Below are 22,970 nucleotides of genomic sequence, written 5' to 3' on the forward strand. Positions count from 1 at the left end.
GGACCTAATAGACATCTACAGAACTCTCCACCCCAAATCAACAGAATATACATTCTTCTCAGCACCACATCACACTTATTCCACAATTGACCACATAGTTGGAAGTAAAGCACTCCTCAGCAAATGTAAAAGAACAGAAATTATTACAAACTGTCTCTCAGACCACAGTGCAATCAAGCTAGAACTCAGGACTAAGAAACTCACTCAAAACCACTCAACGACATGGAAACTGAACAACCTGCTCCTGAATGACTACTGGGTACATAACGAAATGAAGGCAGAAATAAAGATGTTCTTTGAAACCAATGAGAACAAAGACACAACATACCAGAATATCTTGGACACATTTAAAGCAGTGTGTAGAGGGAAATTTATAGCACTAAATGTCCACAAGAGAAAGCAGGAAAGATCTAAAATTGACACCCTAACATTACAATTAAAAGAACTAGAGAAGCAAGAGCAAACACATTCAAAAGCTAACAGAAAGTAAGAAATAACTAAGATCAGGGCAGAACTGAAGGAGATAGAGACACAAAAAACCCTTCAAAAAAGCAATGAATCCAGGAGATGGTTATTTGAAAAGATCAACAAAATTGATAGACAGCTAGCGAGACTAATAAAGAAGAAAAGAGAGAAGAATCAAATAGATGCAATAAAAAACGATAAAGGGGATATCATCACCAACCCCACAGAAATACAAACTACCGTCAGAGAATACTATAAACACCTCTACGCAAATAAAATCAAAAATCTAGAAGAAATGGATAAATTCGTGGACACTTACCCCTCCCAATACTAAACCAGGAAGAAGTTGAATCCCTGAATAGACCAATAGCAGGCCCTGAAATTGAGGCAATAATTAATAGCCTACCAACCAAAAAAAGTCCAGGACCAGATGGATTCAGGGCCGAATTCTACCAGAGGTACAAGGAGGAGTTGGTACCATTCCTTCTGAAATGATTCTAATCAATAGAAAAAGAGGGAATCCTCCCTAACTCATTTTACGAGGCCAACATCATCCTGATACCCAAGCCTGGCAGAGATACAACAAAAAAAGAGAATTTTAGACCAATATCCCTGACGAACATTCCACCAGCACATCAAAAAGCTTCTCCACCATAATCAGGTGGGCTTCATCCCTGGGATGCAAGGCTGGTTCAACATACGCAAATCAATAAATGTAATCCAGCACATAAACAGAACCAAAGACAAAAACCACATGATTATCTCAATAGATGCAGAAAAGGCCTTCCACAAAATTCAACAGCCCTTCATGCTAAAAACTCTCAATACATTCGGTATTGATGGGACGTATCCTAAAATGATAAGAGCTAATTATGATGAACCCACAGCCAATATCATACTGAACAGGCAAAAACTGGGGGCATTTCCTTTGAAAACTGGCACAGGACAGGGATGCCCTCTCTCACCACTCCTATTCAACATAGTGTTGGAAGTTCTGGCCAGGGCAATCAGGCAGGAGAAAGAAATAAAGGCTGTTCAATTAGGAAAAGAGGAAGTCAAATTGTCCCTGTTTGCAGATGACATGATTGTATATTTAGAAAACCCCATCGTCTCAGCCCCAAATCTCCTGAAGCTGATAAGCAACTTCAGCAAAGTCTCAGGATACAAAATCAATGTGCAAAAGTCACAAGCATTCACACCAATAACAGACAAACAGAGAGCCAAATCATGTGTGAACTCCCATTCACAATTGCTTCAAATAGAATAAAATACCTAGGAATCCAACTTACAAAGGATGTGAAGGTCCTCTTCATGGAGAACTGTAAACCACTGCTCAACAAAATAAAAGAGGACACAAATAAATGGAAGAACATTCTATGCTCATAGATAGGAAGAATCAATATTGTAAAAATGGCCATACTGCCCAAGGTAATTTATAGATTCAATGCCATCCCTATCAAGCTACCAATGACTTTCTTCAGAGAATTGGAAAAACGACTTTAAAGTTCATATGGAACCAAAAAAGAGCCCGCATTGCCAATTCTGTCTTAGACCAAAAGAACAAAGCTGGAGGCATCACGCTACCTGACTTCAAACTATACTACAAGGCTACAGTAACCAAAACAGCATGGTGCTGGTATCAAAACAGAGATATAGACCAATGGAACTGAACAGAGTCCTCACAAATAATATTACACATCTATAGCCATCTGATCTTTGACAAACCTGACAAAAACAAGCAATGGAGAAAGGATTCCCTATTTAATAAATGGTGCTGGGAAAACTGGCTAGCCATATGTAGAATACAAAAATTAATTCAAGATGGATTAAAGACTTAAATGTTAGATCTAAAACCATAAAAACCCTAGAAGAAAACCTAGGCAATAGAATTCAGGCCATAGGCAGGGGCAAGGACTTCATGTCGAAAACACCAAAAGCAGTGGCAACAAAAGCCAAAATTGACAAATAGGATCTAATTAAACTAAAGAGCTTCTGCACAGCAAAAGAAACTACCATTAGAGTGAACAGGCAACCTACAGAATGGGAGAAAATTTTTGCAATCTACTCATCTGACAAAGGGCTAATATCCAGAATCTACAAAGAACTTAAACAAATTTACAAGAAAAAAACAACCCCATCAAAAAGTGGGTGAAGGATATGAACAGACACTTCTCAAAAGAAGGCATTTATGCAGCCAACAGACACATGAAAAACTGCTCATCATCACTGGCCATCAGAGAAAATGCAAATCAAAACCACAATGAGATACCAGGTCACAGCAGTTAGAATGACGATCATTAAAAAGTCAGGAAACAACAGGTGCTGGAGAGGATGTGGAGAAATAGGAACACTTTTATACTGTTGGTGGGACTGTAAACTAGTTCAATAATTATGGAAGACAGTGTGGCGATTCCTCAATGATCTGGAACTAGAAATACCATTTGACCCAGCCATCCCATTACTGGGTATATGCCCAAAGAATTATAAGTCATGCTGCTATAAAGACACATGCACACATATATTTATTGCAGCACTATTCACAATAGCAAAGACTTGGAACCAATCCAAATATCCATCAAAGATAGACTGGATTAAGAAAAGGTCATGCATATACACCATGGAATACTATGCAGCCATAAAAAAGGATGAGTTCATGTCCTTTGTAGGGACATGGATGAAACTGGAAACCATCATTCTCAGCAAACTATCACAAGGACAAAATACAAACACTGCATGTTCTCACTCATAGGTGGGAATTGAACACTGAGAACACTTGGACACAGGAAGGGGAACATCACACACCAAGGCCTGTTATGGGATGGGGGGAGCGGGGAGGGATAGCTTTAGGAGATATACCTAATGTAAATGACGAGTTAATGGGTGCAGCACACCAACATGGCACATGTATACATATGTAACAAACCTGCACGTGGTGCACATGTACCCTAGAACTTAAAGTATAATTTAAAAAAAAAAAAGTAAAAACTAAAACAACAACAACAAAATAAAGAAAGGAAGAAAGAAAGAAAAAGAAAGAAAGAAAGGAAGGAAGGAAGGAAGGAAGAAAGAAAGGAAAAGAAAACAAGCAAGCAAGCCTGGGCAATATGATGAAACCTATCTCTTCAAAATACACACACACACACACACACACACACACACATTAGCCAGGTATGGGAGTGTGCACCTGTGCTCCCAGCTAATTTGAGAGGCTGATGTGGGAGGTTCAGTTGAGCCTATGAGGTCGAGGCTGCAGTGAGCTGTGTTTGTGCCTGGGCATAGAGCAAGAGCCTGTCTCAAAATAATTTTTAAAAAATTTAAAAAAATAAATAAGGAAATGATAGTTTCTAAATATGAAGATACTTAAAGACCAATAAAAATGTATTTCTCTGTTCCTTTATGTTCTATCAAAACAATATTATGTGGCATTCTAGTATTACCACAAGAGTTTCATTCTTCTGCTTTTGACATTGTTTCTTCTTACATGCTTGTTTTTCATATGTCCACATAGACCTGAATCCCCTGACATTTTAATAGAGCTGGGACAGAGAGGCCCGAATTAGATGTTACTTCTAGGTAGGGAATCACTAGCAGACTTCATAAACCAATTATATTTCAGTTAAGCCAGTAAATATTAGGCCATTAATTCATTTAAAGTCCTGGGAAGATTTCTCACATTTTTGTTATCTTCCTCTTATGAAGTCTGTAATGATGTAGTATTTATATTTCTGATAAAGGAATGCACAGAAATTTTGTGTGCTTGCTTGCTTAAAACAAGAATGAACTGCCATCCTTTGTTGTTTCAGTCTTCTTCACAAGAAACGAAAACTTAGTTACTTGATGATGAGTGTCTGGGGTTTTTGAGTCTAAAAAGAAGACTTAGACCAAATTCCTGTCTGTGTCTCATATACCCCATGAAACATGTTTGAACAGCACTGTACAGGTGAACAATTTTTAAAAGTCTAGAGACATAGCACTTGTGAATGAATGTCAAGCGTCTTCTCTATTAACTTAAAAAAATTTAGTATTGAATTGAAGCCTAACTTAGAAGAAAAAATACTTGGTGAATTCTTGTTGAAGCATAAGATAAACAGAGACAAATTATTATGCTTTTTAAGTTATGTTTTAGATATACAGTTTTATACACACAATTTACGTTTTCCAATTTAATGTAAATTTCTATGAGATTACATAAAAGAGTAGCTGTTCATGGGCTCCATATGTTCTGCCAACTGCATATCTCTTTTTTTTTGTTTCATCATTTAAAAAATCTTCTGATTCCTTTCTTGTTCTGAAATACCACTTTTATTCCCACTTATCCTGTTTCTTGGCCCCTACCCATCCTCATTTGCTGCTTGTTCTCTGATAAATAATGCTTATTTGCTGCTTCCAAGTGGCAGCAGAGGTAATGGTTGATTTCATGAGCTCTGCAGGCATGGTGCCTGGGTGTGAATCCTGTCTCCCTGCCTTTTCTAGATTAGTGAGCTTAGATGAGTGATTCACCCTTTCTGGGCCTCAGAATTCTCCCCTGAAAAATGGAGATAAAATTAGTTGTGAGAATTACATGAGATGATAGATTTAGGGGCTATAGAATAGTGCCTGCCATAAAGCTATTCATACCTCTGTCAGAAGAGTAGGAATATGTATCCTGTCAATATAGCTGACATTTGCAGTTTACCAGGCATTCTGATTCTGTTTCCTGCCCCCTCCTATCTGCTGCTTTTGAATTATCACACTTTCAGGGAATCTAGCAAGAGGCCTCAAGCCTATCTAGTCTACTCATTCAAACATTTTCCAGCAAATATTTATTGCTTGGCACAAGAGATATAGTGGTTGGTGGTTCTCTCTCTGAGCTTCTGGGAGGCATAAACCTATTCATTCATACAAACAAATATGTAATTGTGAAAAATACTGTGAATGGAAAAATAATGTGATAATACCTTCTTACAAGAAGAGGAAGTCCATAAAGGCTTTTCTGAACAAATGACATCAAAGCTGAAGGCTGAAGAATGGGTTAGCCAGGCAAAGTTGAAGACATGTTACAGTGTAGGAAAAGTTCAGAGACAAGAAAGGCATGCTGGATACACTGTAAAACCAGTCGAACTAAAGCTAAATGAGTTACAGGGGAGAGTGATGTGGCACAAGCATAAGGTGGGGAAGCAAGTGGAAGCCAGAATAGGAAGTTGAGGCTTAAAAGTCAAGCAGGGACCAGATCTGTAGGGACTTGTATGATTAATCTTCATATTAAGGGTTTTGCATTATCCTAAAAATTACAGAAAGCATGAAGAATGCAAAGCTGGGGATTAATATAGGGAATTTTGCATTTTTAAAAGATCACACTGGGGAACAGAGAGAGGAGGACTGGAAGGACTTCTTTCTTTGTTCCTTAGTTACAGTACCTGGGAAAGGACAGTAGCCTCCTCAACGAAGCTTTCCTTGATAACATCTTGCCCATAGAGGTGGCCTTCACTCATTTTTTCATCTGAATAACCCATGATCTATTGCACTTCTCACACTGCACTGTGAACCTGGCACAGGCCAAGGTGTTCAGTATTGTAGGATGAATAAGCATTGATTCTCCTCTCCTAAGATGAGACAGGGGCATTTTAAGGTCAAGGACTATATATATTTTCATCTTTGTATTATCCACGGCATCTAGCAAATCCCTACCACATGTTGGGCTCTCAATCTTTTGTTGATGTTGAGAAATCAAATGAAAAGTGGTTTTTGATGATGGATGGAAATAGGGGTTTTGGATCATGGATGCAATTTAATTTTTTGTACTCTCATTGAAAGTTGGTAATATTAATTGAGATCTAGAGTGGCTATTACTAAATACCTCTGAGGGTGGCATTAGAAGATCTCAATTTGGGCTGGGCGCGGTGGCTCAGGCCTGTAATCCCAGCACTTTGGGAGGCCGAGGCGGGCAGATCACGATGTCAGGAGATCGAGACCATCCTGGCTAACACGGTGAAATCCCGTCTCTACTAAAAATACAAAAAAAAAAAAAAAAAAATTAGCCGGGCATGGTGGCGGGCATCTGTAGTCAGCTACTCGGTGGCTGAGGCAGGAGAATGGCGTGAACCCGGGAGGCGGAGCTTGCAGTGAGGGAAGATCAGGACACTGCACTCCAGCCTGGGGGCGACAGAGCGAGCCTCTGTCTCAAAAAAAAAAAAAAAAAATCGAAATTTGAGAATGAGCAGATACCCAACAAATACTTACTAAATTAATTGAATGTGTTTCAGCCATACTTGCTTTTTACATCTGTTTGTAGATCTGTGGTTTATTTTAGGAGACGGAAAAAAATCCCTAATCCATCCTCAACCTCCTCTAATGCCATCTTCACTTTGGCACAGTGGTAACTCAGAGATGAAAACTCTCAGGTGTGGAGAGAGCTTGCAATACCAGGTTATTAATAGATTTGAATACAGGGCTTTTTGTTGTTGTTGTTGTTATTTTCCTTTTGTTTAAGATGAAAAAAAAATGGCTGAAACGAAAGTGATTTGTGGTGTTTTAAACTATAAGAGATTAAGCAGTGGCTACTTTATTTTAGACTAAGAAAAATAATTCAACTCTTTAAAACTTTCCACTTAGTATTTACTGCAGGGAAATTCACTAAGAAATTCATTAAGGCATTATTTACAGAAGCAGAAACATGGGATTCGTTGTCACTTTCTCTCTGTTGTGTTATTGTTGAAAATTAGCATTCAGCTCAGCAAATTGAATACTAAGAATTCTTTTTTTTGTCACCAGGTGTATTGATTTCAAATTTATGCCCGATTAGTAATTTACAAAGAACATATTTTATAGTAGAAATTGGTTTAAGTGGTTGTTCTGGAAACATGGGTTTTACTCAAAGCAGCATTTAGCCTTGCTACTTTGCGTTTTGATGACTGTTTAAAAGGATGCCATTATCTCTTCGTTACTTATTGTTCTCTCAGGATAAGCTAATGGTTTAAGTTCATATTAATTCCTAGCACTTTTCAATTTTTATCTCAAAAGTCCTTGATACTTACTACTTAATTGAAAAAACTGATTCTTCTCTCTCAGCAATGTTTATATCTAAATATTGAGCAACTTTACAAATAAAATGACCTTTCTTATTACACATACTTTTTTTTTCCCTCAAATTTACTTGCTCTTTATTGTTTGCATCATACAACTTCAAAAATTTGGGGGAGGAAGCACATTTGTCTCTGTTTATCTCCATCATATTAAAATCAGAAAGCAGCAATAACTGGGTACAACAGTCCTGAATTTCTAAAAGTGTGATGAGAGCAGTAGATGAAAATTAAAGGGGAAAGTCTAATATTTTATGTATCAAATTCTGGATATGTTTATCTAATTGTTGAGTCTTGAGAGTTGTTTTTTATAGTTTGTGTTTATTTCTGCTAGTTTTCTGGAATTTCATTGGTTTCATAAAGTTTATGGATGATTATACTCCAGTCCCTTTATTTGACAATTGAGGAAACCGAAGTCCCAGAGCTAAGTGGATAGCTATAGCTAGGTGGATGTAGGGGCTGGGAGTGGAGATAGCAGTTCAGGCTCTGCTTTGTCCAGCAAGTCTTCCTTCAGTTCACAGTACATTATATGCTAGCACAAACAGAAAACCTTTGTTTTCTTGAACTAAACCTTAATGTTAGTTATAAAAGTCAAGATCCCATGGTTTAGTTTTGAGGTTCTTAGACATTTATACTTTATGAATTGTTAAAATTTCCAAAGAATTAGGAGACTGACATAGAATTGCCAATTTTTAGTTTTCTCAGTTCAGAACATTAAGAAACAAAGCAAAAATACACCATTGCCTCATTATATTATTGTCATTTCATAAAGGGACATTTTCTCATCTAAAAGGAGATGAGTAGGACATTTCCTGTTAAGCTAGAAAGGACAGCTGTAACCCAAAACAGTGAACTAAAAGCCATCAAACTATCCACGTTCTGTAAGGATAGACATACACAAGTGTGGTCTGGTGCCTCGCTCCGAGGCAGAGGCAGCTAGTTGGGTTCTGATTCTAATCCTTATCCTGGCAACCTCTGAACTCTCATGTATATAGACTCTAGATGGGGAGAGGAGGTGTTGGAGAAGTGCGTTATTGGCCTACTGAAAATGAAGAACCATTTCTAGGACAGAAGTACCTTCGAAAAAGGACAGGCTAACTTCTGTATCCCTTAGGCTCCAGTTAGGAAAACAAAGGATTTAATACAAGCAATTTGTCCATTCTCCTGGAAGAATAAAGAAGGTCTCCTCTCTCCAAGTCTCTTCAAGTCTCCCACCAGTGATTTCCATTGTCAACACCTAAAGGTAGCCACCTAGATAGAGAATCTGTTAAATGTAGTTTGCAATGTAGTTTGTAATGTAGTTTGATTCACATAGCAGAATTTAGAATGATTGGCTTAGGGCTGCAAGACATTGGTAAATAACTGACAGTATCTTTTCTCTCCATTGATCACTTATGTAGAAGAATTTTGTGCTTTTTTTGAGAAGGAGAAAGAGAAGTGGAGAGATACAGCAGGGAACAGAGAAGAAACAGCAGTAAAGCAGCATATACATTTAGGTGTATCTGTACATTTAGTATACATACATTTAGGGTATATATTTAGTGTGACCAGGATGCTTGAGCTTATTCTAGATCAAGTGGACATTGCAGCTTGAGTCATCATGTCATTATTCCAATCAAGAGAGTAGACTATCAGGCAAGGGGACCGCACCAACAAGAGTTTCAATATGTGCCAATGAGGGTGGAACTGAGGAGACTAGCAAAGTTACTTCTCTCCAGTGTGAAAGCTCCTACTGCCCCGTTAGAGGAAGGGCCTCATCTCAACACCTGCCTTAGAGAAGGCATCAAAGTGAGTCTGATTTTACCAGAGAAGCAGAGACACTCAAAAAAGGACTGCAATTAAATGCCTAGTTAAGTAAGAAGACTTTTCCCTCTTGTCTTTAATTCTTCTACTCTGCCGCAATATGGAAAGAGCTAGAACCTGAAGATAAAAGTAGGGAGGAAGAATAAAAGAGTAGAACATTCTCTTTTCCCATTCCAAGTCCCAGACACTGACCACTGAATTAAAACAGTTACAAGATGGGAGTTACGGAATCAATCTGAACTGTTGTTAAGGAGGACAGAATAGATTTGATATTACATATGGAAAACAGTTATTGGAGAAAAATGAAGACTAGTTCATATCTGTGCTCTACTGAGTTCAGAATGTTCAATAAATCAGTTACATAAGAAATAGAATGAAAGCTTTTTGAACATCATCTCCAAAATAAAAGATATTTTTTAAATTGGAAAAAAGTAGTATTTTTTAAACTCAAAATATTACTTTTGTTTTTCTCATTTCTGCATGGTTTTGTCTAGCATGTGTCCATGATATAGAATTTTAAAATAATTATCACTATTCATTGAAATTCCTTTTAGCCAAGTGTCACTAGTACTGATAACTCTAACCTGTGAAAGGTGAAATTCACACTATTAACACAGAAGTCAGAGTCCTTTTCCTCATTTTAACCTTTAAACATCTGTTGAGAAAGGGGAAAAGGAAAAGGTGCAATTATATAAAGAATATTCTAGTCTGAATAAAACAGAACATTATAAAGGACTAATACAAATTTAAAAGCATCTTTTAAGTGGTTAAATATAAAACCACAGGGAAAACTATTAAACATATATCAGAAATGGAATCTGCCATCACATTTATCACCTTAGAAATTTTTAGAAATACTTTGTTTTAATGAAGCATATGGTGTTTTGTTTATTCAGAAGCAAATTTTATAAGGGACAATAATCTCAGATTAAGAGAACCTGATCTGTCCTCTCACTTACAGCATTTGCCTTAAATATGAGGTATTTAAAAACTTTAGTATCTTTTGATATCATTCATTTTTGTCCTTACACTAGCAGGGAGCATGGCTCCAGGCAACTGATCAACTTAACTTGTATTACCAACATCAGAAAAAAAAGATATAAAAACCATTTCACTTAGTTTCACCTTGAAAAGATGTAAATAAGACCCAATCAGCTGTACAGTGATAGGTTAATAGTCTTGGTTTTAGAACAAGAATGTTCTGGTCTTAACCAGCAGAGTGCATACCTTTGGGCAGGTTTCATTACTGTTCCCAAGACATGATGCCCTCACTTGTCTTGATAATTGTGCCTAGCACATTTGGTTGGTTGCTTTTATGATATCATTGAAATCATGTATGTAGAGTGCTTAAAAATGACTCAAGGTAAATCTTCCATCTCTGTTAGCCTAAACAAAAGGCAGCAGAGGTTCCTGAAAAGAATCTCCATTGTTATCTGTGAGTGAGGACACGAAACTATTTCTGACTTACAAAAACAAATTGAGATAATGCTTGCTGACCTTTTCTCAAAGTATCAAAACCAATCTAGATCTCCAAGTAGGTTCTACTCATTTATTCTTTGAATACTTATTTATTGAGACTTGCTTGTGTCAGTCACTGTGCTAGGAACTGAGGGGAGATATTTAACAATTCTGACTATTGTCAAGTTTTGGAAGCAGGTCTGTATTAGTCAGGATCCTAGTAGGAAACAGATTGTTCTCTTAAAGAGGATGAAAGAAAGTTTAATATAAGTACTATTTACAAAGGGTATAGGCAGAGTTGAGGATAACCAAAAAGGGCTATGAAATGCTAGGAGACTAGCAACAGTGGGAAGCTGCTTCTGGTTCTACAGCTAAATAGGAAGTCCTGCAGGATCTGTGACCTCAAGTAGAACATTTCAGCCATGGCTACACTATGGCCAGCAGAGAGAGACCCCTCTTTCCTCCTGCTCTCTGATCTTTTGCAACTGCCTCCATTGACTGAACATACCCAGGAGCCAGGGGGCTAGACAGCACCTGAGGGCCAGCCTCCCAGGGCACAGACCAGAATGGAGAAGGGCCAAGAGCGGGTCTGAAGGGGCAGATGAGGAATATCCCAGAAAATAATCAATCTATATTTCTTGCTTTTTTCCGTCTTATATAACATATGTTGGCTTTTTTCCCCTAAATATAAAATAATGTATTTTATTGTAGAACAGTTGGAAAACTGCCTTGTAACTTGTGATCCTGCTTTTTCCGAGCCAGGACATGTGTCCGGTTGAAGACACATGAATTTATACAGTAAGTTATCATACTCAAAGGATCATAAAACAAAATTATTTCCATGGCTAAGACCTTACAAAAATACTCTTGCTTCTCAAAAGATCTACTGATGTTACCCTGGACCATTTTGCTCTCTGCATGATGGCATCTTTCTACATGTGTTGCACTCTTGGCATACCTTTTTATATTTTTGAATATTGTTCTACATTATCTCCACTGAAGAAATTCAACTCACTTAGGAAATCTTCTATAACCCTTATTCCATTATTCTATTATTATCATTATTACATTATCATCATTTCACATAGCACCTTTAATATTTTTTATATGCTCACAACTTTACAGTTATAATCATTGAGTATGTATAGTTTTATATCCTGCATTTAAAACACATTTAAATCTTGCTTTTCTTAAATTTAGGAGTTTGAACTTTTTTTTTTTTCAGGTTTAACCCTACCTATAGAGGCCCTTGATATTGACTATAACCCTGATGAAATATCTCTTGTTACTTGTCTACTTTTGCTGGGTTTCAACCAGCCTTTGAGTAAAAGCCTTAGAATTCTGCCTACTGCTGTTTGGTCAGCATTAGAGGGGCATCGTAGTTCTAATCATCCTTTCGTGTATGCCGAGGAAATTCTTTTCCTTGGCATATTGAATCAAATACCTGAAAAGCCCGTGGGGTTCTCTCCCTAGAGCACTTATAAAGGCAAAGTTTCTCCCTTCCCCCATTCTCTTATCTACTTTGTCAGTTTCACTGCCAACTCCTGCATAATGTAGTCAAATTATGTGTTAGAAATTCAACCCTGGTTTCCTGGGTGATGGTACAATGCCACTACTTAGTATTCCTAGTCACACAGCTACAATTTCATCATGCTCTTAATCTATATATATCTTCATGCTAGAGAAGCAGACTTTTTAAATAAAGCATGCATTAAGGGTTAAATGGACACAGTGAAAAAATATATAGGAGTCCTTGAGCTCAGCAATAATACAGGATATTTTTGGTACTAAGACCTTGTGAAACCATCATATGGACTAATACTTCTCGGATTTTGTATTTTTTATATTACATCTTTTTTCAGTTAAATTCTGCAAACACAATTCTTTGTGTTGTTTTGTAGTCTATTGTATGACAACTTTATATTTTAAAAATTTTATTTTAGATTTAATGGTACACGTGCAGGTTTGTTACATGGATATATTGAGTAATGCTGAGGTTTGGGCTTCCGGTGAACCCATCACCCAAATAGTGAACACAGTGCCCAATAGATACTATTTTACCTTTTACCCCCCTCCCACCCTCTTCCCTTTGAGTGTTCATAAACCAGTGACTGCTTTGCCTTTGGTTTCTATGATAAGAGTGCACCCTTAAATTATGGTAGTGTTATTGAGGTTCTTTGTTTCTACAGTGACTTCCAATGATCTACACAAAGCAAATGTCATGAACTAGAGCATCTGTATCTCAAAATAGCTAGATTTCTGTGACTTAAACCAGGAAATTCAAGCTCTAACTACTGGTTGCTAGAATTTTCTGTGATAAATAATTGCCTACTAGTTTATGCACTAGACATATGAGAGATTTAAACTGGTGGTAAAAATGACGATTAAGGTTTTTTTCTTTCATGTATATATATTTTGTATTGGTTTACTTTTCTTTACTTTTTTGACAGTATAAAGCAGTCATATTCTTTAAATTCTGAACTCGTCGTGTTTTAGCTATGTTACCTTGGCCAAATAATTGTTCTCTCTGTTCCTTTATTAGAAAAAATGATGAAAATAGTCTAACAAACTGTTGCAAGCATCAAATAAAATATTTTATGGGAATATACTTTGTAAACTATAAAGCACCTGTGTAAAATGCATATTCTTTTTATATTCTTCATGATCATTATTTGGGAGCCTAATTGTTACTTATTATTCTTACTATCTTTTCCCAAATAGCTTTGTACCAATTTCTTGGATTTTTGTATTAATATTTTGTGAAGCTCTTTTCTCAGCATATCATATTTAATTGGCTTGGTAAATTATGATGTTTGGTTTTGCATGTACATGTTACACATTTCAAATGTTACTTTAGAGAGTATGCCACATATTTTTCTTTGAGGATACAGAGCTGTTGTTTTTTTGTGTGTGTTTTTTTTCTCCTGTAGGTATTAAAAAGTGTCAGCAAAGCTGCATTGAATAACAGACATCCTAAGAGGGGATATTTTCCACCTCTATAATGAAGAAAAGCAGGAGTGTGATGACAGTGACGGCCGATGATGTAAGTTCCAAAAGGTCCCAATCATGTTCGGTCTGTTCAATAAAGAAGTCACTGGATAATTCTATTCAAAGGGCAGCTGGGGGTGTTCAACACACCACTCTGTGACTAGGTGTTTTTCTGACATGGGCATAGCCAGCACCTGGATCTGGCATTCTGTGAATTGGACAGCAGGAGCAATACCCTCTTTGCATCTTGGAAATGGGCTGAGTTTCACTTTTATGGTTTTCATCACAGAACCACCAATCTCTAGTCTACGCCCATATCCTCACTCTCAGATAATTCCTCTTTCCACACTGCTTGCATGATCAGTTCTCTGATAACTTTCTTCCACACTTTTACCCATGTACAGCTAACCCTTGGAAGTCACTTCCTGTGGTGGGGTTTTTGACAACTACTCGTAAGAAACTTGTGATATACATAGCCCCTAGGCCTTGCTATTCAAGTGTGGTCCTTGGACCAGCAGCATTAGCATTACCTGGGTGTTTATTGAGAATGCAGAATCTCAGGCCATACCTCAGACCTACAAATCAGACTATATTTTAACAGGATAGCAGAGTAAATAGGTATGTACTTTGTTTGAAAAGCCCCGATCTAAATCATCTGAAGAAATCTGTCAACTATCTTCTATAGCTTTGGATCTTGGTCCTTAATTATCTCTTTGCTTTCAACTGACCAGTCCTTCATTAGTGTGCCTTTAATTGTCTCATCTTTACCCAATTACTGTTTGTAATTGAGCTAAAAATTATGTGCTGCTGATCAGATATGTGAAAGGAAAGAAAGGAGGGAAGAAGGAAAAGTAATTTTCCTTGTTTTCTGTAATAACCCATCTTGTTAAGCTCCTATTTCACAGATGCTCACCCCGTGGGCCCTGTGGGCCCTTTGCCTCATACCGCAGCAAAGCTTTGGCAGGAATGTTAGAACTAATTCTCAGCTTTCTTCTATGTTCCCTGTAGGACCCACAGTGCAGAGGGAGAGTTAGGTGTGCTATTTAGGTTCTTGCTTCCAAAATACACTCCTTTTCCATTGCCATTTCTATTTTTTTTGCATGTCAAAGAACCTAGTTAATGTGTTCTGTTCTGTCACTTGTGGCAGCATTTACTTCTTTTTTTTTTTCCTCCCTTCCTAGCTCCTGGACTAGAAGGGCGTTTCCTTTAAGTTACAGTCTAAGTTCTCAGTACCAACGTTGCTCAGGATATCTAAAAGAAAACTTCTGGGATTTAGAAAACTTTTTTTCTTAAAAAAAAAAAAAAAAAAAAAGCCTTGGGATTGTCCCTTAATACTATTTGTATACTGTGTGCGCCAGTATTTTGTTTTTTGGAAGAATAAAACTGATCAATGCATTCCATCTATAAAAGATGGACAAACCATTAATTCTTTCTCATCGCATCCTTGAATAATAATCCTGATCCTCCCTGAGGGAATAGTGGGCATAGTCAAAACAAGAGGAAGGTTGCCTGCAGGAAAAATGCAATGGATATGAACATTAACCCCACCATATTGGATAAATATTACCTAGATTTGCTCTGTCCACTATGGTAGCCACTAGCCACATGTGACTGTTAAGTACTAGTCTGAATGGAAATGTGCTGTAAACATGAAATAGATCTTGGATTTTGAATATACAGTGCAATACAAAGCATTTCATTAATAATTTTTGATAATATTACATGTTGCAATGTCATATTTTGCATATACAAGCCTAAGTAAAATATGTTATGAAAATAAATTTCACCTGTTTCTTTTTATTTTTTAAATGTAGCTACTAGAAAACTTAACATTACACCTTTGACTCTCATTTGCATTTCTAAGCACAGAAATTATATATGCAAATATATTAGGAGATTGTTTCAAAGAAGGGAAAATAGTAAGAGTGATAATAATTATCTCCAAAAAACTACTCTTGTAATTGATGGTGACTGCCAACAATAAAAATCACAGTTTTCAATGAAAAAATTGCTTTCATTACTGTCTCATGGAGTATCATGACATTTAGCTTTGATTGGGACTCTGACTGCCATTCACTGCTTTCCATAATTTCCATTTCTGATTTCATAAGGCTTAAAAAATTCTGTCCTGTGGTCCAAATTGAATGTGTACCAAAGCACAGTAGGAGACCTTAAAAATACCTTATTCCATTTTCTCACTATGAGTTTAACCAGAAGAATTCAAAAAGTAGAGAATGCTTCAAAAATGACTGAAATTGAAAAAACAAAAGACAAATAATAACAGCAACAAAACCTTGACTACTTAAGCACCAGCATTTCTCATCTGTACATTTCAATAGTCCCAACTTGGTTGGTTTCAATATGGGGCTATCACAAAGAACTGTCCTTTGGTGTTCCCTTCCCCTCCTCTCTGCAAACTTCTACTTAGGTGCAGGATTTTACACTACCTTTTCCTTTGTGACAACCTTTTCAAATTTTATTGGCAAGAATATTGACTTTTAAACAAACAATTATTCAGAAACAGAAGGATAAACCAAAACTAGATTTTTCCTTAAGGATTATTCATATTATCAGGTGAATTTTGGAAACCATGATGCATTTTAAAAGTTGTGATTTCCAGAGGTAACATTCAAATTAATGTTCCTTTCCACAAAATCTTTGAAAATTTAGGAAAAGAAGTTCAAGATCACAAATCAGTAATTGAGAATTGACTAAACTAAATTTTACTATGAGGTTTTTAGTAATTTTAGGGTAGTGGTGTATAAATTATTGGTATGAATTACAGAGTGCGAAGTAATTATGAATAAACCTGCATGAGTTAATTAGTGTTTGTAAAACAATATTAAGTTTTCATCTTGAATTTAATTTCTGACAAGCTATTCCATTATGCTCTTACTTTGTGGCAATGCATTTAATGTTAACTGAGGTCTTCTGGAACAAATCTTTTTAACTTAAAGAATGATTTTAAATTTGAAAATTCGAGCTTGTTCGCAAATTAGTGTGGGAGATATTTTGTGATGGGTGTGACTTTTTTGTTTTTCAAATAACAAGTACCAAATAGTACCCATTTAGGTCACTTACTACAATTAAACCTCGTTGGTAATAGTTCTTTTTTCGAAAGGAGAAAAATATCTGATAATCACATTAGGAGGCTAGGGTGGTTGGTGGTTTAGCTACATGATAGGTATCCTTATTTCTGTTATTTGGCATGGTGTTTCTTACATAAGAGATAAAGTATATATTCAAGACTTTGCGTTCCAGATAACCAGTGCTTTCTTTACATGCATATTTGGAACTAGACTGATTTACAGTTATGATTTCATTTAGTTTGTTCTTAAATCTCTTCAGGAAGATTTTATATATTTTGTCTCCTGAAGTAGTTTGTCTTTCAAAAAATAAGCATATATATTAGTTTTTCCCTTTAGCTTCTAATTTACACATGTAGACACACACACACACACACACCATACAGTAAGTGCCAGACCTACAATGGATTTAATATAATAACTAATTACTAAACAGTGAAATACTGATACATTCCAGAATGTTTCAAACTCTGGAAAATTTTAAATTGTTTTGTCTTCTTCCTGATACTGAACTGTGGTTCTACTGAATTTCAAATAAATAGTATTTTAAAATTATAAGTCAAGCAAAGAAAATATAATGGTATCCCATTTTCTGGTATGGAGGGTGGGGCTCCTGAAAATTGTCAAACCTGTTTTTGCCCCGATTTCTATCATCAAAATATAGTCTTGCATGCCTCAGATAAGTATAAATCACTAGATTATATGTTCTGTGAGAAAAGATACCATTCCTCTTTTTGCTATTGTATCCTTCTTAAACAGCACAGTGCAAAATAATAATAGATGTGTGTCCAATGTGTGTTGAATTAACACAGCTAGATCCTCAAACTTGAGTTAATTATCCTTGTATGAATTAGGATAGGGGCCATGGAGTGGAGGAGCGGAGGGTAAAGAACTTTGTTTAAACTTTAGGAGGTCTAGTCGCAGGTTCTCCTAACTCGAGTCTGAAGGGCTAGTAGGAAATACCTGTCTTTAGGGTCACAGAGTAATTTTTAGGTGAGAGACTAGCCCGATACTAGGACTTCTGTTATTCTCTGCTAGCCAGGTGTGGACAGTGAAAATTCTAACTTTTAAACCTTAAGTTGGTATCAGTGGCCATTGCAGGACTATAACATTTTCTGTTTCAACTGGTATGAATGGTACACCAGGAAGAGGCTCATTAGGGCCTCCCGCTCCCAACAATCTCAGGACCCATTGTCACCAAAAGATATGGGAAGAATAAATAACTTGTATCATTGAGTATAGCACAATGTCTTTGTCTTCTCACAAAGTATATGATTAATGTCAGCATTAGGGCATGTACTTGAACATGGCAGTTCAAGACTGGATGAAGTATACTTCTTTTTCTGAATTTTTACACAATTTGACCAAAAAAATTATATATATATATATATCTCCAGTTGTAAGAAGACCTTTCATAAGAACATAACAGTCACCTCTAATTATCAACATTCCACTGTTCTAAGATACAAAATATTTTTACCTTAAAACACTGAATGGCTGGGCTCAGTGGCTCATGCCTATAATCCCAGCACTTTGGGAGGCCGGGACAGGCAGATCACCTGAGGTCAGGAGTTTGCAATCAGCCTGGTCAACATGGTGAAACCCCATCTCTACTAAAAATACAATAATTAGTCAGGCGTTGTGGCGCGTGCCTGTAGTCCTATCTATGTGCGAGGCTGAGGCAGGAGAATCACTTAAACCCAGGAGGAAGAGGTTGTAATGAGCTGAGATCACTCCAACCTGGGTGACAGAGCAAGACTCCGTCTCAAAAAATAAATAAATACATAAAATGCTGAACAAGAAACTTTATATTTTCTCATAGTTTGTTCCCATAGTTGAAGAATGATAACATTGATTTCCAAAATATATTTTTAATTTTAGCTAATATCATTTTAGCAAATTATGAAAAAAAATTAAAATAGAAAGGAAAGAAGGAGGCCTCCAATCCACATGCTACAACTGGTAAACATTATCTATATGCCTAAAAATCTTGAGGAATATGCACGGATAAGTTTATTCCAAAAGCTGAGAATCAGCCTCTTCTATTGTTTTCTCTTAAGCTTTTGACATCAATGTTAGATTCTGATTGTGAGATAATCAGGACATCATAAGTGACAGCTTGATCATTTAGTTTCTTGTTTCACTCCATTTAACATTTGAATTTCATTTTCTTTCTCTTCTTTCTTTCTTTTCCTGTGGTTCCTCCAGAATGTTAAAGATTATTTTGAATGTAGCTTGAGTAAATCATACAGTTCTTCCAGTACCACACTTGGGATCGACCTCTGGAGAGGGAGAAGGTGTTGCTCAGGAAACTTACAGTTACCACCGCTGTCTCAAAGACAGAGTGAAAGGGCAAGGACTCCTGAGGGAGATGGTATTTCCAGGCCGACCACACTACCTTTGACAACGCTTCCAAGCATTGCTATTACAACTGTAAGCCAGGAGTGGTGAGTAGCCTCAAAATCAAATGTCAGTTCTAAATTTTTATTTTCCAATTTCTCCAAACATGATTTCATAGTATTAAAATGTGCTTTTCTGTGAAATAACTAAGACGATTGACATTTTGAGAATTTGTTTCCCCTTAGAATCAAAATAAGGTCTTGTAAACAGTGGAGATATTTTCTAGTTCTTCAGAGTGGAAGGAACATGTTTCATTTAAAGCTACTGAGGAAGGAATGAGATACATTTACATTAACGTAAAGGGATAGCAAAATTACTGCTTATGATCTAACTTTTTAAAAAAGAGCTATACAGTGTGCATCAGTATTTTTTGACTTAGAAAAACAAATTACATGAGTTACTATATGTATATGATATTCTTATTGCTGAACTCTACACTTATCCCTAACTTCTCTTTATTATCATCCCATTTTATTAATCTCAGTTTGTGATTATCTATAAAATAAACACTTCTTTGTAAATTGAAAGAGTAATGAAAATTGTGCTGTGATAGATGCTGGGACTATTTTGCAGAGTCTATATTTATGAAAGAGGCTATTTTAAACTAGTGTTGAAAAGTTAATCATCTAATCTTACAATTGTGGTTATCATGCCATGACTGCTTCGAATATGTGCTTTATTATGTATTTAATAATTAGTACATTCTCACTTTTTCTCTTCTGTTTTCCTATATCATTTTAAAATACTTTTTCAAGAATTATTGGCTTACATATCATGGAGATTTATCATGACAATGAAAAATAATTTCTTGGTTTGATATGATTTTAAATTAATAATGTGTTGCTTTTAAAATAGCTTTTTGTTTAAATAATTTATCAAGCTGAAAGACTAAACATTAAATTATTGTGCAACATTATTCTAGTAAATCATTAAAAATCTATGATTTTTATGGTGTACCATGTACCTCTGCCACATGCTGAGCTCTCCAGGGCTGATGACTAGCCCAGTATGTGCTCTTTGAATAATGATATACGGCATCTTGACATCCTTTAGTTAATGTTTACCTGACACATTGAGAATTAGATCACTGAAACTCCAGGTATCATAGTTAATAGCATCAAATATTTAGTCAGACAATCCGTGTGATAGAGAATCATGCTAAAACATTGTAAAGAAAATGGATTAAAAATTTGAGAGGCACTGTCTTATATCTTCTGTTCAGTTGAATTAACATTATATAACAGTCATAGCCAATCATGGAGAACTAAAAGGGGTAGGGCTCCCCTATAGGGTACTCAATCACATGGCTTATGTGATTAGTCTTGATTGTGCATCTGTATAATTACGGATTTGGAGTCTTAAAGATTTCTAGATTTATTTTTCAGCAAGTTGGCAGTGATACAATTCTACCAGTTGTTAAAGTATTGAGATGTTTTCATACCAGTTGGTAAATATATGCTTTCTTGAGCTCTCTGATTGCCCCTACTACTATCCCAGACTATTCTCCAGAAGTCTCCAGAATTTCTCACAATCTAAAAGCAAAGAGGTGAAGACTGGCACAGAGGAGTCTGGTTTTGGTGGGTGCTGGTGCTATATCTGTTGTTAGATAATTTTGAAAAACACCTTGGATAAAATGTACAGTGCCTTGTAAAGTTTGAGTTCATTTAATTCAAAGACATTTTGGAAGTTGTAGAATTGTTCCTTCCTTAAAAATATCAAATCTAGACCCTGCCATTTGGGGCATGCTTGTTTATCTTTCCTAGTTGAATGTTTTTATTTTTAAAGGAGGGCAATAATATTTGTCTCATTGGCTATTGTGAGGATCAAATGAGGTAATCTAAGGTTTTTTGCTTAGTAAAATGCATTCAGTAGGTAATCAGCAAATGTTGATTTTTGTCTTCTTGATCATTATCCAATGAAGATTTTTTGGAAATTAGAAACCATGTCTCAAGTATCAGTAGCCTTATTCTGGGTGTCAGTATTTTAGGGTGAAATGGAAAATTTAGCCATTATTCATGTTCAATAGTCAGTGAGCACCACATATTAGTAATTCATTTATAACATGCCTGTTTTATTTCAATTGACTGGCTACTTTTTAAAGTATGAGAGTAGAGTATGCAGTTATCAACTCTAAATTTATTTTTAAATATAAGTAACTAAAAGCGTTTCTGAACATCTCTTGAAAATCCAGCTTCCACTGAAATACTGATAGCTGAAGACTGGTGGAATTATTGGTGAAGGAATCTGATTAAAAAATGATTTGACTAGAAGTGAGGAAACTGGGTTCAAATTATGATCATTGCCATCAACTTGATGAAAGTTCATAGAGATAAGGAGTACTGCCTGCGACTGTGTGAGAGAAAGAATTGTGCTTACCACTTAGAGTACCAAGAATATGGAATCAATTTCCATGCCAAGACCAGCAATGAGCAAATGTTTTCTGTAAAGGACCAGATAGTAAATATTTTAAGTTTTATGAGCTTTGCAGTCTCTGTCACAACTACTCATCCTTGCTGTGATATTGTGAAAGGAGCCATAGCCAATGTGTAAACAAGTAAGTGTTGCTGTGTTCCAATAAAACTGTGTTTACAAAAACAGGCAGCAGGCTGGATTTGGCCTGCCAGAGTTTGCTGATCCCTTTCTAGACTACTAAACATCTCTAAGACATGATTCTAGGATTTGATAATTGCTTTTACAGTTATCAAGGACAAAAACTGACTTTGAGGTCCTGGCTGATGTGCTAAATAAGTCATAAATATGGGACGATGTGTTCTAGATCAAGCTATCAAAGACAGTGAAATAATTTGATTCAGTTCTAGTGAAAAGTATTGCTCAATTTTATGTAAAGTTTTATCTAAAAACATTAACATGATTTTAGGATATGTTTATTTGGAGAAAACTGGCCATCATTACAGCAAAAAGACCTGAAATATCAGAATAGTAGTTTTATTTATCATGGAGCAAGAAAGAGTTAGAAAGGACTCAAGCCCAGTTTTATTGGGTGATTTCCATTTTGTAGCCTTTCAGATGAGTTTCTATTATAATGCAATCTCCAAAAGACAGAAATGAACAAACAATGGAAATGGTAATACCTACATTTCAGAGTCATGAGGAAAATTAAAGAAAAGGTTTGCTCTGCATATAGCACAGTCACTTGTTCTTAATGGTTATTTTGATGTTATTATTATTGTCATTTTTATTGTTAAATTTAGACTGAGCAGCCAAAATTATGCATTTTCTATTATTGGAGGTTTTAGGGAAACTTTACCTCCTGAGTTCTTGGAACCAACTTGGGCATATGATGAAGGAGGAATTCAGGTATGAAAGCAAGATGTTATCTTTAATACTGATAAAATTGATATTGAAAATATAATTTATGTCTGTGGGCAAGTGGGTTCCTAATATTGAAACCTATAATTACATAGATGCTAGACCTAGGCAGGATCACTTCACCTCTTACACACACATATATAGAAGGCCTACCCCTACAAAACTTGTAGCATGGAGGATCTGTAGAAATCCTACCCACGTGAGAAAGTAGAGGGAAGGACTGAATTGTACATGGCCAGTTTCTCCTTCTGAAAACACCAACAAAGATTAAATTATTCATTCTCCCTGGAGAATAGCAAGTAAGGCAGCAGAAAGAGGCTGGAAATGTGATGCTGGTGGCATTCTGGACACTTGCAAGGCATATCAAGCATTTCCCAGTTTT

The 22,970-nt window shown here is 36.1% G+C and overlaps 1 protein-coding gene across 4 annotated transcripts in view; it reads left to right on the forward strand.

Annotated features, from left to right (window-relative positions):
* PDE4B (phosphodiesterase 4B) overlaps positions 1 to 22,970 on the forward strand; it is a 586,012-nt gene that overhangs the window by 121,573 nt on the left and 441,469 nt on the right. For 2 of the 4 annotated variants that reach the window (XM_025388136.1, XM_025388145.1), the window contains exons 2-3: positions 13,715 to 13,827; positions 19,067 to 19,305. In XM_025388136.1, coding sequence (XP_025243921.1) covers positions 13,786 to 13,827; positions 19,067 to 19,305 — 281 coding nt within the window. In that variant the 5' untranslated portion in view covers positions 13,715 to 13,785. Of the gene's footprint in view, positions 1 to 13,714; positions 13,832 to 19,066; positions 19,306 to 22,970 lie in introns of those variants that run through there. The other 2 variants (XM_025388172.1, XM_025388164.1) reach the window with 2 other exon arrangements.

The sequence above is a fragment of the Theropithecus gelada genome, chromosome 1 (genome assembly GCF_003255815.1).
Source record: "Theropithecus gelada isolate Dixy chromosome 1, Tgel_1.0, whole genome shotgun sequence".
NCBI classification, from domain to species: Eukaryota; Metazoa; Chordata; class Mammalia; order Primates; family Cercopithecidae; genus Theropithecus; species Theropithecus gelada.